The 22,097-nt window shown below is 44.2% G+C and overlaps 1 protein-coding gene and 1 long non-coding RNA gene across 4 annotated transcripts in view; both read left to right on the top strand.

Annotated features, from left to right (window-relative positions):
* LOC126545089 (venom metalloproteinase antarease TserMP_A-like) overlaps positions 1-21,234 on the top strand; it is a 76,748-nt gene extending 55,514 nt beyond the window's left edge. For all 3 annotated transcript variants that reach the window (XM_050192791.3, XM_055078214.2, XM_055078213.2), the window contains one exon: positions 21,164-21,234. In XM_050192791.3, the coding sequence (XP_050048748.2) occupies positions 21,164-21,211 (48 nt within the window). In that variant the 3' untranslated portion in view covers positions 21,212-21,234. The remainder of the gene's footprint in view (positions 1-21,163) is intronic.
* Positions 8,403-18,873, top strand: LOC129388119 (uncharacterized). Its single transcript, XR_008615148.2, has 3 exons — positions 8,403-8,742; positions 9,875-9,980; positions 15,942-18,873. It is a non-coding gene; the product is annotated as an uncharacterized lncRNA (long non-coding RNA).
* Positions 21,235-22,097: the final 863 nt, after the last annotated feature.

Genomic DNA, 22,097 nt, shown 5'->3' with positions numbered 1-22,097 from the left:
TGCAACTTCGTAAACAATGTGCACAGGAATCGTTTGAAATATATTGAAGTATAGTCAGAGTGGGGACTCTTGGTCGTGCACAAACTCAAGAAAGATATAAATTTTTTTCTTCAGCCGAGCAGGAAAACTTGTATGACTGCAGAATAGTTTTGGAGGTCTTGAAAGAAACTTTGCTTTAAAATAACGACAGACCTACGCTCTGCGATTTCTGATCATTGGCCATACAGCCAGCAGCGCAAAGCGGTGGTCTCTGACCCGTCATGGTGAGTATAAATAGACGGATGAACTGCCATGTGTTACGGTAAAATATAATTTGTAAATAAATGCTTCGCCAGGTTCAGATAATACGAGTTCGCTACCCGAAATACTACGAATGTAAAATTCATGCTGCCAAACATACATCGCTAAAGCAGAACTCCCGATCAACCGCAAACATAAACGATAAAAGACAGTATTTTTGAGTGGCCACGTTTCCCTCAAGAATTTTATACTTGCGAGATTAATGTTTACTCACTCTTATTTATTTACATTATTCTAGCTCTCACGCAGAGGAGCTCCCAGTTCTATTGCAAACTACTAGATTTCGTTCTATGTGCAAATATTTTCTAGTTCCAATTTCTTTATTGACGTCTATAAACACTCCAGTCTGTATTCAGACGCCCGTTGTCGCCCGCGGTTTATATACAGAATACCCGCGCCTTTCCCCGTTGAATACAATGAGCGAACAAATGTTGTGTAACTACGTGCAGGCGCCTCCCATTCAGCTGCGTACTGGAACGAGCAAGCGTGACTGTGCTATTCGTACCCAACCCCGGTGTCATGCCAGGGCAAAAAATATCTCCAGATAAGCACTGCGAGTTGATAAATAGGAGGGAATTGAGGATCAGAAGAATCAGGAGCACGGCCTACGCAGCAATGGTGAGAAATCTTCGTGTCATAATATGATAAGACGCCTGTGCCGCGCCCCACTCTACTCTACCACGTGTTTTACGTGCTTACATCCAAACTATGAATTACCGAGACAATTCTTGAAGTGCGATTTGTTAGCTGATTAGTTAGATTTGTGTATGCATAATTTTAAACATTCGTTTTAGGGCATAGGTTATGTCGCTATAGCCTGTATTTTAAATGTTGCGGGGATCATGCTCAGGAACACCCACTGAAGTCGCGCTTTCCGCGCCTCTTAGCAAGATTGAAAGCCGCTTAATAGGCAAAACAAATGGGTCAGGACGAATATAGTTTTTTTTTTATATGAGAATCGTTTCAGGAAAACATTGGATGGGCTGTTTGATGCGCCATGCCGGGAAATACTGTAAACGCGGCAGTGTTATTAAAAGGGCATATTTTTTACAACTGGTGCCTTATATGTACCCGGGAGGGTTTCACCTTAAATAATTTTTATATCCGGCATACTTTGTGCGTCTAGAAAATTTATTATGGTAGCGATTACACGGGCGCTCAACGCACGGTCACCTGTTCACTCGGTCGCCGTTGTTGTCACAGTGTTATCCAGAGTGGGATGGCGCACGCATGGCCCAGGCTGCAGAAACCACTCGGACGGCATGGCCAAGCGTAGGCATGGCCCGCGAGCATGATCCAGTGTGGGTGCGAAGTTGAGCACGTGAACTTGAACTGAGAAAGCTATTGCTTAGCCGCACGCTGTCCTCCCGAGTGCCTAATTTTGGGGATCACGTGATGCGTGGAACTCTGGAGGGGTTGCGCAGACGAAATGACCACAGGAGCGGCAGCAAGGAACATTCGCTTAGGGACCGATATGGGCACTCACAGTTGCCAGTGCTACCGATCATGTTCGTGTGCTCACGATCATCGAGCAAACTCATTTCATGCCTGTATCTTAGGGCACGGCGTGACACCACGCTTGTGTTGTATGTGAATGTTTAAGTACTAGCATTTGTACTGCCAATATATCTACGAGCGTTACTTCGAGCAAGTCTAATACTTCGATATCGCTGTCACTGATTCACCCTTCAAATCGAAAAAAGAACATTTTTTGTTCAGGTTCAAAGCTGACATCCCTTCGAGTAAAATTTTCAGGAGCTGCCCATAGCTAAATTTGGTACATAGCGCAATACAACCGCCCATGTAACGTGGCAGCTGGCATTGAAGTGCATATATTCGAGGTATATTTCTGGAACATCTATGCTACATTCAGAACAGGGTCTGAAAACATCCAAGACCCTTCGACTGTTGCCCTCATTTACGATAAAGAGTGTGGTTAACTAAGAAATAATAAAATGAGCATCTTTATAAATGTTACCATGTTTAGAACGTACTAATGACCGTGATATAAAGTGAAAACCTCAGTGAACTGCATTTATTAAGAGAATACGCGTTTTTGGCTGCTGCTATTTCACTTGTGCTTATGTTCGTCCGTATTTTCATGCGGAGCAGCAAAACGTTTTCTTCTTGAGGGATTCAAGTATGTTCCAGGGGCGTACGTAGAGGAACATGGACAAGAAAAATAGGTAGAGCTCTATTTGTAAATTACCTCTTTTTATACTACACCAAGAAAGAAAGAAAGAGACCCTTATCGTTAGAGACCGGTTGCGCTAGAAAAGACGCAATCACAAATGACGGGTGGCGACGTCGTCAAAGTGTCAGATCCAGGGTCGCGTTGACATGATGGATTTTTACTGATTCTGTTCGAACCAAGCTAATTTTCGTTATCGGTAAAAATAAACTGCATCATATTCTGAAGGAGCCAAGAACCGAATTTAGGAACCTCTTGGGGACATTTTCAATGTCACAACAGCCCAAGTGCTAGGCGCGACATATGTACTAGCGACAGAGTTCATGACATATCCGTAGATATGATTGCATTTTAACTCCGCATTTATCGACATTCGTGGGGCACATGCCAGATAGATCTATATTTATGTTGTGCGTGTTTTCAGTTTCTGAAATGTAATCGTAATTCTATGCTCCTCCTGTGTTGCTTGTATTTTCCTTGTCCCTGTTCTCGTTTTCTTCTTCTTTCGCGCGCAGGCCTCTGCCTATACTTAATGAGTAAAGAAGCAATCCCAAACCAACATTTTGTTGTAAGAATATATTCACAAGCGTGAAGTCACATTGACGTAACAGAGCTGAAGTTTTCTTGCAAAATGATAACGGGTGGTAGTTCAGCCATCATTTGCTCTTTTAGCAATTAACCTGTTATTACGAAATTAGCAGAATTAAAGTTATGAAATAATGATTGATCAATCTAAATTGCTTTCGGGCTTATCTTTTCCCTGTCTTTAAATACGGCCTGATTTAAACGATCGCCACCCTTCCCATCATCACTCTCCGCATGTGATGTAGCCAGCACTATTAAGCGTTTATGTATAATGAGCAACAGTGTTTTTTTTTTCTTCACTTTGTGGGGCCCTTGAAATCTCAGGCGCTCTTTTCAATAGCTTAGTGTTCGTACTTTTCCCAATTTTGTGCATTATTCACATCTCTTCGCCGTAGTCGTTCTTTATCGCATAAACGATCAAAGTATCATGATTATCATTCAAAGAGGCATGTTTGTTACATCATACGCTTTCCGCCCTCAGCCCCCTGATTTAGCCATTGTGTGTAAGATGAAATGCTGCTACAACGTGCGGACTCAAACATGGTGCCAAACAGTCGATCTTATGGAAGGCATGGTATGCACGGGAAACCAAGTAAGTAACTGTTCTTCTATTTCATAAAGTAGTTGGAAAGCGGCAAGTGCATGATGACTACGAAACAGCCAATTCTGGCGGGTCACCTAACAACCTGAATGCGATGTTGCAAATTGTGGAATAACTTTGCATATATCGACCATAGGCTATATAACACTGTCAAGGGAAGCCATAGTGAAAGGAAAAAGGAGAATAAATTTGTCGCCATGTAACATGTGTAGACGTCATGGATGCCTTTATCCCGCAGAGGCTACTGATATGTTTAGAAAATATGTCCAAGCTACGAGAGGGGAAAATCGCCAATACAAATGCACAAGTAAAAAGAGAGACAAGACAAGCACCGATTCCAAACCACAATTTTTTTTTCCAATTCGCATCGGTGGCTTATGTTACATATACTATGCACTATAATAAGAAAAATTTTGCAGTATTGATTGCTGAAGCACAAAAACTTGATAAGATGTAGTTTGCGTTGTCAGTCCCTCTTGCCTTCATTATTTTATCACTTTCGATAGCCATAAAGAGGATGTGAATTACCATTAATTTTAGGAAACTGCGGTCGTTCGATTCCAATCTGGAGTTAACTTTTATCGCGATAGCAGTCGTGTGACACACCAGGCGACTTTAATGTCCGTATAAATGGCGTGAAATGTCTGTGATGTCCCGTTAAATGTCCAGGTGAGAAAACATCGCGAAGGCGCGACATATGCTTTAGGTGCGAGCGAATGCTTGCAAAGGTAGTGGCCTGATGCGGCGACGTCTTCTCGCGCTCGCAAAGAAGGTCGGGAGGGTGCTCGGAATCTTCCGCGCGCGATAGGGGGGGAGGGCGTAGCAGGGCGAGGTGCGCGCACCAAGAGGGGAGAGAGAAAGGGGGCAGATTAGTGTGAGCGTCCTACCTTTGAGGCAATCTGCTCTGAGTTCGAAGGCTAGCCGACCTGAGATAGCTGATGGCTTCTTTTACGCTGTGTTAAAAATTAAATTATGGGGTTTAGGTGCCAAGACCACTTTCTGATTATAAGGCACGCCGTAGTGGCGGACTCCGGAAATTTTGACCACCTGGGGTTCTTTAACGTGCACCTAAATCTAAGTACCCACGGATGTTTTCGCATTTCGTCTCCATCGAATTCACGCTGTGTTCTCGCTCGCCTAGTTCGCGTCGAAGTGAAAGGCAGCACGAAAGGGAATTCGCTCACTGCAGCAGCCAATTTTCATCACCGCAGCGTTCTGACAGCGTGTCCACCGCCATGGAATGAGATGTGTTCGTGTTTGCCTGTGCCTGCGTGACAGCATGCTCGCTAATTTAGACAGTAAACGGCTGTTTACAGCAGTTTATGCAGCTCATAAAACGACTAACCTTACTTCGTATGGCTGTGTAATTATTTGCTATCGCAATCAATAATTCGCCTGTCACCCGAAACTGACTATTTGCAGTTTCGTGCGCTTGTGTATTCTCATGCGTATACTATGTGTATATATATATATATATATATATATATATATATATATATATATATATATATATATATATATATATAATCAACGAGTAGAAAGGGGGTTAACCGAGGGGTCCGATTTTTTTTAGTCATATCATGAGAAGCCAACAAACACTGACACCATGGACAACATAGGGGAAACTACTTGTTCTTAATTAATGAAATAAATGAACGATAAATTATTGGAAATTAAAGTGGCTGAAAAAACATTTTTAATCTACTTCAATTTCCATTAATTTATCGTTTCTTTATTTCGTTTATTAAGAACAAGTAATTTCCCCTATGTTGTCCTTGGTGTCAGTGTTTGTTGGCTTCTTATGATATGACTATATATATATATATATATATATATATATATATATATATATATATATATATAGCGGTCCCATTTAGTCCGATGTGATTTGATGTCTTGATGCGTCTTTGGACTCCACAGAATTTTCTATAGGTAACCTTGGACCATAGGGACAGAAAAAAAAGAGCGGAAATCTCAGAAAGCGCCCATTCAAGCTCGTAGCGATAACAGGCATAAATTCTATTAGGAACTATAACCAGAGCAGTTACAAAAGCTCGAGAATTGAGTTAATTCAAGAGATACCAAATGTACAATAAAAATGCAAATAAACTTACTCTACAGGCGCAGACATGATTTTGGCAGGACGCATCAAGCGTAAACAATTTTCTTTTTAATTGATTGACTGCCGTTACACTGTAAACAAAAGTTAGCCGACATTGGGGTTTTTGCGGCTCATGAGCTTTGAAGACTACCTTGCACCAGAAAATTACTCTGGCATGAGGCAGTAAAATGCGTTACATTACATCGTTTTACTACCATCTCTGAGAAACGTAGTAAAAGGATGTCATGAGCCGGCTTTACGACGTACGGAGTTTTAGATCACGTGACCAAAAACCATCTATTGAGAGTTTAAAACCACGTGATCTGGAACCAACCTGAAGATCACGTGATTAAATACTACCACTTTACTCCCTAAGGTCTCGATCATTGCAAGCTCCGCCCAATCCAGTTAAGCCTATGCTCGGCGACAGGCACGGCCGCGGCAGAAATAGCAAAGATCGATGCCGTGGCGGTGCATCCACCAGCGGAACGGCAGAACGTTGGAAACTTGGAACGTATGTACGTCGCGTAAGAGGTGCCTCAAGTGGACGCGGCTTCCTGCCGGCGCGCCGCCCGTTGCACGACCGACGAGCCAATCGACTGCATTGCGTCAGTGCGAACTCATCGAAAAATAATGTTCCGATTCCGCTCTGCACGGCGAACCGGCGTGGCCATGCTCGCATTCAGCGACAAAAATCGCCTCAAGAATCGTTCCTCGACCGATCCTCTCTACGGCAGGTAAATATCTTGCCGTTCGCGAGGGATACCGCCATCGGCCGGCAGCCTACAAACGGCGAGTTGTCGCGTCTGCTGCTCCGGCCGGAAGCAAGCGTGTCGGTCAAAGTTCATTGCCAAGCACAAGCCCACTTTTTCATGCTTCTACGAGCTAGAAAACGACTGTCTCTTGTCCACTTTGAAGCTGTGAACGGAATCGTCACGACCCACTGTAGCACAAAATAAACAAAACGTTGGTAAGTTGTAGTGACAGTCAATGGAAAGCCTCACGCACTAGAAATAGATGCGATCATGTCGAGCGGTCTCACCAATTCAAGATGAGGGCATATAATCTCGTAAACACGACAGCTAGCGCTGTAGGAAGCGTGTATACGAGCGGTGATCATGAATTTGTGCTCAGTAGGCGTCAAAGAAGCCCGTAGGCCATCCACTATTGCAAGCAGACGGAGCTGCACGGACGGCGCGCTGATGGGCTCGTGTTCGCCAGCTAAAGCGGGAGACACACGGCCCGATTCGGTGTCCGATCCGGCGTCCGACGCGCCTGAACGGCAGCCGGAATCGAGGTGTTTTGCCGTGCCGAACCGCCGGATCGGACGTCCGGCGTGCGACAAACCGGGCAAATTTTCATCGTCTGATGTGTCCGACAACCGCACTGACCGCACCGTCGTTTGGCCGCAGCTAATGTGACGTTCTCTGACGTTCCCTCCACGGAGGCGGCGCTGGCAGGCCGGTTTCTCGCCGTCTTTTTTTTTCCTTGCCTGCTGCAGTTTGTTGCCGACACGAAATAGTTACCAGTTCAATAAAGTTATCTCGAACGTGTGCTTATTATGCAAAACAGCGCCTAGTACACTAGCACTAAGCTACCGTCGAAATCGGGAGCCGCGACGCGAGGGCCTTTCCGTGGGCAAACAGCACACACCGACCGTCTGAGCGAGGCTGCTCGCTTCGCTTGCACGTTTGCCCTTCGCAACGACTGCGTCGAGTAAACCAATTGTATTTAATTACGGGCTACCTAAGTGCACAGCGTTAATTGTTTTGGCAAAAATAAGCCCTCTTCATCGAGCTCGGGCTGAATCAAGCGCCGTCGGCCGCAGCGTCCGCCTAGCTATGCCTGCCGGCCGTATCGCTGGCTGTCACCGGAGCCGTCAGTGGACAACGCGCCGTCGTGAAGTGTTCTGTCATTTGCAGGGGCATAATTTTATTGACAGTGTTCACGTAAAGCGAAGCAGTGTTGTGCAGAGTTGATTATATTGCGTTTCTCGCCGTGAATATGTACTCAAGCGGGGGGGGGGGGGGGGGGGGGGGGGCTGGACCTGGCCGGAGCTTACGCGCCGCTCGACCGTTCGGATACACGCACGTTGGATCGGACGCCAAATCGTACCGTGTGTCCCCTGCTTAAAGCTCGCTCATGGTTCGGCGTAAGTCCCTGTATATTCTTTATAAATAAGGAAGCCTACCTAGGCACTGTAAACCCAACAATTGGGGCCTAAATGCCTGCCCTCCTCCCTGCTGCGGCTTCGTTTGAGCGACAAAGTCCGATTTCGAAGGCCGTGCTTTTGTAAACTGCATGCCACTGAAGCGGTTGCGAATCTTGAAGGCGACATCCGCTTCATTTTTTTTTTTTAATATATACAGTACATTTTCTTAAACTTCGTATAAAAAAGTGCATATTTATACAAAGTTAACACTTTTTGACCCAAGAAATTTGTTAAAGTGTCCCTACCGATTGTTGTTAGGAAAAAACACGTAATTTTCTCATTTACGATACATTTTTCTAAAAACCGTAGAGTGGCGCCACTGCAGTATTTGTTTGGTCGACATACCACGTTGGTTGTAGTGAATGCACCTTGCAGTAAGGCGGTATTTGAGTTATATTTTAGAATTGCCTAGACAAAATCTGCTCCTTGTCGTGTGCAGTAACCATCGCAAACCCTCCGGACTTGTGTAACGCCGTTAGTTCGCCGTGTGTTTCGTGCGATCTACCAGTGTCGACAGTGAGTGTCTTACTACAGCGCCCGTCCGAGCTGCCTTTGTTCTGCCGAGCTGCCTGCCCGCGCTCTCGTGAAAAGTCTGGTACTGGAGCTTCGAATCGTAGTGTATGGAAGACTGTTGAAGGTTGTGCTTTTGTGGAGCTGGAGTTCATCGGAAGTTCTACAGTGCTTGCGCCAGAAAAACGTCGGTGCCTCGGTACCTTTGAGACGAAGGAGCGTTGGCCAAGTCTTTTTGAAAGGTAAGCAAGTTTGGCCCTTGCGCGCATTCTTGAACTTATGATTTACGTAATGAACGTTGTGTAACTAGCTAGAGCAACGCGCTTTCTGATCGTAGGTTGGCCGTCTTGCTGTGCACATTTAGCAAACAATTTCACGAAGCCTTCCTCTGATGTTACAGCGTACTTGCATTCTGCTGTAAAATATATGCTACCCGCCTTGATTGCTATGCCTGAATGGGCACACAATTATGAAAACACTGAAAGTTGCTGTTCGTTCGGTAGTTTTCTGGCAAGAAGTTATTCGTTATATATTCATTCCCGCAAGTACAGTACATGTGTAATGTATCCGTCGATGTATCATGGGCTTCGCGCGTTGGCACACGATTCCTATGTTTGACGCTTAAGCAGATAGAAGCTTGTATGAAGATTTTTCTATGTATACAGTTTGGTTTGGATGACCACGTCGCGAGAACCTGTGTATTGTTTATGTTCTTGAGTGTCTTCGCGTATTTGTCTTCTATGTTGCAGACCCGACATAGGCCGATATCACAGTAACGAAGTTTATTTTTAATCGAGACATTTCAGAGACCGGCCTTTAAGAAAGACATAGACCAACCAATTCTTACGAACGGGATGCCAGCTCTTGCAATCGTAGGTTATACGGCAGTGCGTAATAAAGTAAGGACTGCGATTTTGTAGCGATACTTACCCCTCGATTCTATACCACTCTTGTCGCCCACCGCAAACGGCCGGCTGTTCCAGTACGTAGCACGGGCCGGGGCGACGGTCAAACCACTAACGAATAACGAAAAGGAATAGCATCGCTACAAAATCGCGATCTAGCTTTCAGAATGCTTTTCATGTGCTTAATATTTTTGTTTAATCCAATGCGCCACGTTTTACTGCATATTTGAGTTTTGTTTTTGATTGTCCTGGTAGCCTGTTGTTGCTGATTTCGTTCCTTCCTGAAACTTCGCTTGTTACAAAATATCAGTGTAACCTCCTTAGATATAACAAAGAGACATTTGTGCAACCAGACGCAAATTCATGCAGCTGGCTGTGTGAGGCTCTCTTTGCAATTCCACATGACACTGGTAAATCACAAATTCCCAGGTTCACAACACAATAAATTAAACATTTCTTACTTTTGAAGGCTATGCGGATTCTGGAGGCATCCCTACATCAAGCAGGAACCTGCTGCACTGCTGGAAGCTGGACAGCACGACAATAAAGCATGTGATCTGTGTGCTTTCTCAAAGGTGCGTACAAAACTGGCGCTGCCTTTCGAGTTGTAGGACACATTTGTGTAATATGCAATCATTTTACTGTATTGCCATTTTCAGGATTTCTAGTGGCTGATCATGAATTTTATGTTTTGGTGGAGTGCTCTCAGTTTAATGAGTTTACCTAAAGTAGCCTCATCTGAGTTAAATATAATTGGACGCTTGAGTAATTATGCCTTATATACTCCATATAGACTATATTAATCTAGCCAAAATGCCTTTTTAAGAACCATGAATTGAGGTTTCGTGTCTCGAAAAATGCGTTGTACCGCCTAAAGACATGGTTTAGGCAAAAGTGCCTTAAGCAATGCTTTCGCACAAAAGTTGTATCATCAATAGTTTCATAGAAGCCTGTGTGGTCGGTATGAAACATGACAAAGAAAGACATAGACCAACCAAATACAACATTAAAAGCAATACATTTTGGCTTCCATATGGAAGCCTTGTTCACAATAAGGCTAAAAAAAAGTGGAAGTGCATATTTAATTAAGTAAGTTTTAGCATAAGATGGGCGTGGGCTCCTTGGTTTCAGATAAACGTGTGTCCTGTTGATTGCATCTCCAGGGAATCCGGGTACAGGCATGGCTTCCAATTTCTTTCCTGGCCGATTATGCTAGACACTATCCAGTCACTATTGTGTTTAGTCATTGCTGCATGCTCTGCCAAAGCATTTGATGCCACTCTTTTCTCATCCACGTAGTTCTGATGTTGGCGTAGCCATTGTTTAAAGTTGCCCATTGCCCTAATGTAGATAGTATTCATATACACATGTTATGTTTCAAAGGTCAGAATTCATGTCAGTAAAATTTTTGATACGGGTTGTTACTGGGATGGCTACCTCGTTGGTTTAGCATGGCTTGTCACTGGGATTGCTCTCTTGTTTGTTTAGCTTCTTGTCGGGTTCTTATGGATTTGATTTTGTGCACAATGAGATGTTACACACCTTGCATATACATGAAAAAAAGGTTTACAGCAGAGATAACATATATGCATGGGCATATATATGTGTCAACAAAATACCCAAGCCTCATTTCTGCCTACAGAAAAAGAAGTTATTTCTCCTCGAGGGCATGACTGCTTCCAATAATGAACCTCCAAGGGAAGATTTTCTCTAATCCCCATTTTTGATATCTACATGCTTATGTGGCATGTACAAACTGGACGAGTGGTCTAAATTTTAAATTTGAGTAGTAATTGCAATAAATAACTCATTTCACCTGTCTTCTAATGACTCTAAAATTCTATGCTTCTACCTTGCCAAACCTTTTATGAAATTAGTTTGATGAGGCCCAATATACAGGGCTTTCTAAATTGAAGGTATCAGTACCTATTAAAGACTGTGCTAACTATGAAAATGCTGCTTGTGTATGTGGTTTATTCATTTCTCAGACAAAAGCTTTACACCCAAGTGCAGTCAGTAAATCGAAAACAATTGCGTCTTGTTCAATAGTTCTCGAGCACTTGTGCGTCACTATAGTCGGATACAACTTTAGAAAAAAGGGGAGGCCCCGCCCAGATGACTGAAGCGCGACGTCCGATTGCTTCCGCGACTAAAATAATCCCGCTCAAAAAATCGTGCTTCGGAAACGCGCAATTCTCGGTATAAATAAAGACTTTGATGACTGGATTAGTAGAGCTCTCATGTGCTACAGCACATGCCAGATCGCGACAGAAAAATAACCCCGTGCCTTCCACAACGCTGCCCGTCGTCTGCTCTTTAGCTTCATTGCAAGTGGCAAAAGTAGAAAGAGCAACTCTGCATGGCATTTGTGCTTGTTTACATGTACACGGCAAATTTACTACTCCTGTTCCGAGCTTCAAATGAATCAGTTGCTACTGAACAAGTACTTATATAAAACAATGCATTTATCGCAACCATTACAAACCCAAGATGCTCAGTGTCAGCGAAAGCACCGGGTTAAAGGTGAGGAGGGAGGTCAAAGCTTCGCATATTTCGGGTGGCAAACTGTCGACACCCTCGTGAAAACGCCCACAAAATGTGGAGAAAAGAAGAAGCGGCACGAAGTAGGACACATGTGCGCTGAGGTCGTGTGCACGATTTCTTTCACCACAACGAGATACCGACGATCGAGAAGATCACTAACGAGTTCTCGAAGCGTATGTGGTGTTATGTTTGTGCCCTGGGATTTGCCTGACGGAAGGCCAGTGCTATGGTTTGTCGACCGTGGAGGCAGCATTCATCCCTGCATGGTGCCTGCCTGCTTCGGACACGACTACGTGCACGGCTCGGGTTTTCTCGCGGCTGCACGGCGTCCACGACGGAAGCAGCCACCGGATCACGGACTGCTTTTCGGCCCCTCCCCGTCCCGGCAGCAATGCAACCCCCCTCCCCCTCGTTTGTCCGGCGGCGCCCGCACCACAAACGACTCCCGCTGTGTTGGGGACAGTTTCCAAAGGAGGGCTGTGTTTCGACCCAGTGCCTTGCAGTTGGTTCCCTTTGTCCTATGCGGGCCATAAAACTTGACCGGCGCACCATTCTGACCGACCGCCAAATCGTCCCGACGCCGCAGCGCGGTTCAAGGAAGCGCCGGCCACCGAGAGCGGCATTAGGACACCGGAGGCTGCCCGGACCCTCTCTCTCTCGACCTTGTTTCGTCCTTGGGGACTGTCTGGGGGATCTTTGGACTGAGGGGTGTTATTTAAGCAGCTTGCAGCTGCTCTGTTGGTCTCTGTCCTGATAACGACGACAACATGTAAACATTGTATAAAGAATTATTCGCAGAGAAAACTCTCCTCGTCTCTGACTCTGCGTGAAGCGAGGTCCAGACCTCCTGCCAGCCACACATACCTCGGCAAACGCAACAATGGATCTCCCATCACTGAAGCGGTGTACTGTGTGTCAAGCACAGCAGCCAAGCATTCTCCCGTGGCCTCTCAAATAAATAAGCAGTTCATTTGATGATATATTCCTTTTAATGGAAGCCCAATTTTGAAAAAGCAACGTCCTGCACAGATCATGCTCAATATAAGCGTTGGCATGGAAACGTGCTGAAATGCCGGAAAATCTGAATGCAAATGCAGTTATTAATCCTGAATAACTATGTGGGGTCCGAAATGCTCATTTGGGCATCCACTGTCCAGCTTCACACGAAAAAGCAGTAGTCAACGTGAATGAAATTGACAGCCACTCTTAGCAGCCTGCACGCCAAAGCACATTGTGCTTTGCGTGCAGTTGTGCTGCCCCTACTGTTTTTTCCAGACCGTTGAGATGAATAATGCCAATGTCAGAAGGCCCAATACTCTATTGGGCAGCCACCTATGAGCATGACGGGCCCTGTGATGAAATAACAGTCATCAGGGCACGCTTCAAAGGCACCTTTAGCAGTCTGCACGTCAAAGCCCAGTCAAGCCGTCACCACTGTTGGTGAAACGGCAGCAATCAATGCGAGAATGACAGCCACTGTTGGCAGCTTGCATGCAAACACACATTCATGTGGTGGCATTGTTTATTTTGGTTACCTGGCCTAGGCAAGTAATGCGAATATGACAACAATTATCAAACATCATTAGCTTAGCTAGGCCCAATATACTCAGTCGGGTAGCTATTAATAGCAGTAGTCAAGGGCACGCTTGAAAGGCACCATTAGCAGTCTGCACGTCAAAGCGCAGTCAATCCGTCGCCACTTTTGGTGAAATGGCAGCAATCAATGGAGAATGACAGCCACTGTTGGCAGCTTGCATGCAAACACACATTCATGTGGTGGCATTGTTTATTTTGGTTACCTGGCCCAGGCAAGTAATGCGAATAAGAGAACAATTATCAAACATTAGCTTAGTTAGGCCCAATATACCCAGGCGGGTAGCTATTAATAGCAGTAGTCAAGGGCACGCTCAAAAGGCACCATTAGCAGTCTGCATGTCAAATCACAGTCATACCGCAGCCATTGTTGTATTTGTTTATCTGACCGGGCAAGTAACACCAATGTAAGCACAATTATTCACCCTGAATAGCTCTGCTAGCATTGTGCTAAAAAATGCTGAGTGAAGTTGAATGTGTTTTATTGAGGCAATTATTTAATTCACAAGCCATCGGCATGTCGATCAACGGCCAGGTTCAGACAATGTCATTTGTGAAGTAATAAAGGGTGAACGTTGCAAAAGCTCTTAGTGCACTGCTTTGCTGGGCTCCATTCACTGAATAATGTCTTTGCAACGGCGAAAGCGTCAGACAGAAATCACACCCCACTGCACATTGTTATTCATGCTGAAAATTTTCACCATCATATGTGATAGGCAGTGAAACCGTTTGTTTACTAAGACTGCATGCATGAAAAATTCAACAGCATAGCAAGGTGTTTCACAATATGCAGCCTTTCATGTGCACTTCTGGCTAGCTGCCACATGCACTGACGCATAAACATGAACAGAGGTAAGAGGCAAAGTTACTGTGCAACCCACATGACGCTTTTAAGAAAATGTATCTCTAAACCTTTCTGTTTTGATAGGCGATCAAAATTTGTTTTGAGCAAGTTGGTTAGTCACATTGCAGCAACAGCACAAGAAACAAGGACAGAAAACGCAGCGAGTAGGCAGATTGAGAAGACGAGGTACACCAGCGAGAAAGGTTTTAATGAGATGGAAGAGGCCAGTTGTGCAGTGTACAAGAGTTAGTGCTTTGAATGAGATTGGCTAATGAAAATGTGTAAAGACTTTGCTGAAAGAAAACTAGCAAAAACAAATGCTAATATAAAATAAAAGGACAAATATGAGTAAGTGCAAACACGCATGGAAGCAGGAACGCTGGCAACACAACTTATGCGTGACTGTGCCACAGCACGCATTCTACAGCTTGCGTGCGCGGTGAGCACTGGTGGAAAGAAATCAATCGACGGTGCTATACACAACGCTCGAACACCGCTGTTAGACGCTCGGCTATCTCACTGTTGACAACAATCATTCACGCTAAGTTGACGGCGACAAATCTTTGCATTGGAGGCTTCTTTTGCAAATATTTTCTGTTGAGACGCTCGTAGGTTTGTTTCACGCACGCACGCTTTTCTAATTTCTCCTCAGAATGGTTTTGCTCCATCACTTTACCCCGTCCGACGGAAAATGCAGCGACACGGTACACGAACTCACCCGCAGCTGACAGCAGGCACCAGACTTTGGCAAACTTTTCTTGTCCTAACTTCACTCGGGAGCGAAATAAAAAACATGGAACAAACAGGCAGGATGTGTGTATGCAGCAGTCACCGAGACATCCTGTTTTCAGGCAAAGCATAGCGCAGCATCAAATGCTCGCTGCAATGTTTCTTCGCCGGATCACGGCTTAGAATACACGCACGCAGCACAGATGCCGCATCGTAAGCTCGCAGTAATATTTCCGGCATGATAGACAATGACAAACTGTTTGGGAATTCACTGTGACGAGGCATTGACGCACACAGCTGACGCGACTTGGCCTAGTTCGAAGCCCGGGCGGCCATCTTCTCCGACGGCGGGCCACCGGCCGTCCGGCGCGTGACATCAGTTCAGAGTGCGCAACCATTAGTGGATGCTCGTGTGCATCCGCCTCGGAGGAGTAAACGCCTCTGTTTTTCTAAAGTTGTATCCGACTATAATCGAGCACAGCTTGACCCTTGGCCTAATACTAAATCAGGCTTGAAGCTTTCAATGTCTGCTAATCGCTAGAACAGCACCAGATCTCATTCTGTGCCAAGGGGTGGAACGCATTCGCTTAGAGCTAGGCAAATGAATGTCTTTCTTTCGCATTGAAGTTCCCAATACTTTCTAGTCTTAGGTGAAAGTACACAGCTCAGCACAACGCACGTATGGTATACGTAAGAGTACTTTGTTCTTTAAACCATATCAACACGAAGCAGCTACTTCCGTTTTTGCACACCTTACCCTATTTCCTAACCTTTCCTTGATCAAAAGTGTAGAAAATTAATCTGTGCTTGTTCTATTGTTTCACAGGTAGACATCGGCGACGGTGTATATGTTGAAAAGTGCCTGCTGAAGAGGCTGCGCCTGGATGCTAACAACTCAGGCTTTCAGTTCGCGGGGGGCCTCCTTAAGGCTCCTTTTACAAAAGAAGAGGTTGAAGGGAGGCGCTACACATGGATGCGCAGCGATTGTTTGTGACATCGTCACTGCTGGCAGGCCTGGCCTGCCTTTTCGCTTCGTTCTGGGTCTTCCACGTTATCTACTCGAAAACGCCCACAGGGTTTTGACATTTATTGAGCACTGCTTTCTGGATTTGAGCTACACAAAGCTGCAGGTGAAAGCATTGGATTTAGTCAATATTTACTAGAACTATTGCTAGGCAAAAAAATTTTCAGATGCATATCCTCAAGAAAGTTTCTGTAAAAATTATTTTGCCTAACAAAAGCACTCGTGGGTTCTGTGGCTGGCAGCTTGCCCAAGCCATGTAGCACAGTGCTTGCTTTAAAGGGACACGAAAGGGAAAATTTATTTGAGCGTTATTAAATCATTTTTCTACAACACCGAAAAAACAACTCCCTCTAAGAGAATTGGCTTGATAAGCCAGATAACTTGCAAAAACGAAAACTGGTGTCGCCACCACCACCTTATAATTCCTGCACCAGCTCGCTGTGATATGGAATTTGACGGTGTCTGTTCGGGTCTAGCTAATGTTCTACTGGCCAATATTGATGAATTCTGTTGTAAAGGTGTCAAAGAATATACTTAGTTGAAGTATGACTCCACACTGATGTGCGGGCACTGCATAAAACTTGAAAGTTAAATCTTCATTTTCTCATCTATTAATCCGCTTATTGCTACAATGTTCATGAATACAGTTCTGAAAGATTGTTTTATCAGTCTAAAATCATTTATTGTTTCTCTTTAGTATCTCTGTAATGGACCTTTAGCAACAAAATGTGTGTTAGTTTGCGACAGGTATTCTCAGCGGGGGCAAGAGCACCAGCAGCATGCTCAGTGATTCTGTACCAACTGATAATTTGAAGGATGTCCTGTGCCACTAGGGTTAGGCCAACATGGCTCTGTGTTAATCACCACAAGTGTATTATGCAAAACTTAATGGCCCAGAAATTGGTAATTCAGGGGGGAGTTGAATTAGCTGTTTATTTTTTTTTTCTTTATCATGGACTTCTCACATTACACTTTGTCACAACGCATTCACTTTAAAGTAACTGGAGAATAAGGTGGTTTGGTATTCAGACATGCCTTCTGTGTGTAAACAGTGTTAGATGAGCAATACAAAGATACACCATAGATGCTGACTGGCAACATGAAGGGGTTTGAGGGCAGCTACGAATATACATCCTTGTAGTCGTACCTATAGCACTATGTTCAATTTGTCACACAAGCATATGGCATCCATCACAACTGCATGCCTAGAAAAAGACAAGGGCAACACACTCAATTACCTTTTATTCTATCTAAGAAGCACTACAATATTTAGGCAACGAAATTGACATCTGGCTTGTACCCATAAGTACTGCAATACAGTTGTATAACATGTTCCTCTTGTGTGGAAAAAGGGCTGCATACGTTTTCTTTGAGCACAAGGGGGGGTGGTATCAGTTAAAGAAGCCCCTCCATCCACGCGCCACTGCCGCTTTCTTAAGTAGCGACAACCTTTGTTGTACGCCGCCTTTTCCCCTGACATCAAATCCGGTTCCAGCATTTCCAGTTTCAAAGTTTCCGGTTCCGGCGTTACCGCTTCCTGGAGTTGTGCTGCGGGAATTTCCGCTTTGACTGCCGATGGTGAGATGCCCACGCGTGCTTAGCAGAGCTGTGGTAGTCACCATGAGAAGAATGCAAAGGCGACAAGCTGTTGTATTCCGCTGAAGTAGTAATTCTCGGTCGCTGTTTTCTAAATGCACGAAAAATGGCAGTGGTCTCCAAGCGCCCAGGCACTACATTCCACTGTACGTTGTCTCGTGGCACAACCCGTCGCAGGTTGACGCGAAACAGCGAACACGATCAGATCGCTGGTTACAATAGGCGGTGGTACTTGGATGGAATCGCATTCACAGTTTAAACCGCAGCTGGTGCAATTAAAGCCTCTCCATCGACGCGAAAGTAAACAACGTTAAGAAAAACATAGCGTTACTTCCACTCGGAACAGGAAGCTGCAGCTACGGAAGTTCCGCTTGACGCCGGAAGCTAAGGGGGCGAGTGGCAGAGGAACGTGGAGGAAGAGGGTAGGTTGGCGGTACTTAACCTGGTCGGCGGAAACGTGTATGGAGGGGCTTTAGTATCAGTTAATGGCTGTTTTCACATATATGTTTTGTCGTGTGTATTAGCAATCACCACTTTCCTTATCTGAGTGAGGTCATTTTTTAGAAAGTTTGAAAGTTTATAGAACATGTTGCTCATGGTTGTTGCAGTTTTCTTCCTAACTATCCATTCATTGCACTGTGCACCCATGTCTTGGGCAACTAGCTGTTTGAAGGTCAGCATGCTATCGATGGGTCTAATGATAATCTCTAGTGCCCTCTCATTTGCTTGTTGCAATACTTAAGAGTTAGATTTTGTATATTGTGTCACTGGTTTATTTTCACTGTACTTTAGTTTCACTACATCTTGAATGTGTTGTGATAGTTTTTCTTTTGCAATGAAAGATATGGTGGGCAGTTGCCGACACTAATGTTTCGCTGGGCAGTAATGGTCATTAGCAGCAGATGCTAGCTGCCCTTAAGTGCAATGTTTTTATGTTGCATAGTATTGTTCATGATCCATTGAATGCACTGCACGCACATGTTGTGGACAACTGCCTGTTTGAAGAAATTATCTGCATATTCAGTGGGTCTAATGTGAACATCTCTACTACTGACTTAGCTTCACTACATCTTGAATGTGTTGTGATAGTTTTTATTTTGCCGTGACAGATGTGGTGGGCAGTTGCCGGCACTAATGTGATAATACGAATGCTTGCTGTATTTACCACATGGTTGTTTCATTTCGTCTGAGGCAGTAGTGGCCGTTAGCAGCAGATGTCATTTGGCCTTAAGTGCAATATTTTTATGTTGCATAGTTTTGTCCATAATCATCCATTGAATGCACTGCAGACCCATGTTCTGGACAACTGCCTGTTTGAAGGAATGATCTGCATATTCAGTGTGTCTAATGTGAACATCTCTAGTACTGCCTGTGTATTTGTGAGTTAGATTTTGTATTGTGTGTCATTTTGTTTTCGCTGTGCTTTAGTTTCACTACATCGTGAATGGGTTGATAGTTTTCCTTTTGCAGTGAGAGATATGATGGGCAGTGGCCGGCACTAATGTGATAGTACGAATGCTTGCTGTATTTACCACATGGTTGTTTCATTTTGTCTGGCGCAGTAATAGCCGTTAGCAGCAGATGCCATTTGGCCTTAAGTGCAATATTTTTATGTTGCATAGTTATGTTCATACTAATCCATTGGATGCACAGCACACCCATGTTCTGGACAACTGCCTGTTTGAAGGAATGACCTGCATATTCAGTGGGTTTAATGTGAACGTCTCTAGTACTGACTGTATATTTATCAGTTAGGTTTTATATTGTATGTTGCTTGTTTTCACTGTAGGCTGCTGAGCACGAGGTCGCGGGATCGAATCCCGGCCGCGGCGGCCGCATTTCGATGGAGGCGAAATACGAAAACACCCGTGTACTTAGATTTAGGTGCACGTTAAAGATCCCCAGGTGGTCGAAATTTCCGGAGTCCTCCACTACGGCGTGCCTCATAATCAGAAAGTGGTTTTGGCACGTAAAACCCTATAATTTAATTTTTTTTTTCACTGTACTTTAGTGGGATTGCACATTGAATGTGTTGGGATGTATTTTATTTTGCTATGAGAGATCTAATGGGCAGTTACCAGCCCCCGGTCTTTGTATTAGTACAAATATTTATTATGCTTATCACAGCATTTTGTAAGGCTATAGTTTTGTGATGATTAACTCATGCCTGACTTTTTTATGAGAAACATGTCACAACTAATAAACAATCACTCATGCTTGGGATCCATGAAATCATCCTTGTAATCTTTCAATTGTCTTCGAACTACTTCCACATCAGGCCCAAGAAACTCCAGAACGCGCTTGAAGAATTACTCTCGGAAAGAACCGAGAAAACCTGATGAATGAGGTAAAAAAATACTCCGAGATCAGCTCCAAGAAACCACAGAATGGGCTTGAAAATTTCTCTCAGGTAGAGCTACGAAACCTTGATAACGAGGTAAGAAAATACCCCGACATCAGTACCAACAAACTCGAGAATAGGCCTGAAAATAACTCCCAGGAATAGCCTAGAAAACTGGATGAATGATGTAAAAAAGTAATCCCACATCACCTCCAAAAAACTCCAGAATGGGCTTGAAAAATTACTATCAGATAAAGCTGAGAAAAGTTAATGAAGGAGGTAAAAAAATACTCTCACATCAGACCCAAGAAACTCGCGAATGGGCTTGAAAAATAACTCTCAGGAATAGCCGCTAGAACTTCGTGATGGGAGTAAAAATATAGTCGCACTATCGTCCCTAAAAACCTTCCCACAGATTAAAAAATTACTCTCGTTTCTACATGCAAAAAACTTGGTCAGCATGGTAGTAAATTTTTACCTCGACTGGTACGTAGTAAAAAAAACCCAGAAACGGGAATGCGATACAGGACGAGCGGTTTACTCCCGTTTCGCGTTATTTTTGTTTAGTGTGTAGAATAAACGGCGTACGTAACTAAACTAACTGCAAAATGAGCTGAAGTTAGCTACAATCAAACCTAGGCTGTCGCCCCCTAAAGATGCTTATCTATATACTATTTCAAAATCCTGCCAATAAATGCACAACCACACAAATGCGTTCGCTGTTTTGCTAACGTAACTTAAAGTACATGAAAAGTATGTTACAAGATGCGTTCGAAGCTGCATAGCTGATCAGTGTCTGATTATTTACTTCCCGTTATTCACTGTCAGAGAAATTTGTAAACAAAGCTTAAATATAGTCCACTTTACTTGCGTATAGTACTGCTAAACCTATTCTCGATTTCATTTCCTAACAAGATCCGGTAGCTTAATTGTGCCCTGCTGCAGTTAAGTAAACAGTGCTGCATGGTGCATTCCTTGTCCCTAGATGGGCCTGCGATTTTCATTCGATAGAAAAGTTAATTTTGGCTCAGCCGCACATGTATTTACATAAACTTCACTCATACAGACTTGTTTCCTACTTTTCCAGACATGCAGAAAGGGCGTTTGTGGAAACCACACCTGGGCAGAAAAATAGTCAATAAAATAAATTGTCCAGTGCTCTCGGCAGAAAACTTATGGAAGCAGGTTCTCTGCTGATGTTGCTTCTGAACATCTTTCGTTGGCGGCCAACAACGTTCCCTGTTTGGTTAATAGTATAATGTACCGAAGTCACACGGCAATACAGAATCAAATGAAATGCAAGCGTCAATTCTGGGCATGGCGAAAGGAAAATGCGAATGCGCAATAGAAAAAACAACATTTTATTTTTGGTGATATTTGCATCATACAGTACGTAAACACTTCAGAGGACCAGCACCTTTATAATACCGCAGAAAACAAAGCGCCTTACATGGGAGATTCTACGGTATTTTAAGTTGAACGCCACAAATGGAATGTTCTCATTAATGAAATGTTTAAATAAGCTGGAATTTTTTGCTATTATACAAACCATCTGAACAGTATGAATAAACACTATAAAAGCTCAAGCGGGCTCTCCCGTGTAGTCGATCTCAACATCTTATCATGAACACTTGTGATGATGCAATTCTTCAATGGGCCCACCTAAGGCACATTAAGTTCACTTCTCCACCCCGGCCTACCCGCGGTGGTGGCGAAGTGGATATGGCGTTGCGTTTCTAAGCCGAGGGCGTGGGATCGAATCCCGGCCGCGGCGGCTCCAGTTCGATTAGGGGAAAATACAACGCCCTTGTATCGTGCATTGGGTGACTGTTAAAGCTCCCCAGGTGGTCAAAATGAATCCGAAGTCCGTCACTATGGCGTGTCTCATAATCAAATAGTGGTTTAAGGAAGCAATTACGAACCCCAAAATGTATTTATTTTAACCCCCAAAGACAGTACGCTACCACGGCGGGTCCAGTTTACAGTTGTAACAAATGATGCAGCAATTTTTGGGGTATTAG

This window comes from Dermacentor andersoni, chromosome 10 (genome assembly GCF_023375885.2).
Source record: "Dermacentor andersoni chromosome 10, qqDerAnde1_hic_scaffold, whole genome shotgun sequence".
Taxonomy (NCBI): domain Eukaryota; kingdom Metazoa; phylum Arthropoda; class Arachnida; order Ixodida; family Ixodidae; genus Dermacentor; species Dermacentor andersoni.
The sequence above is the reverse complement of the archived record's forward strand: the minus strand, read 5'-3'. Positions and strand labels throughout refer to the sequence as shown.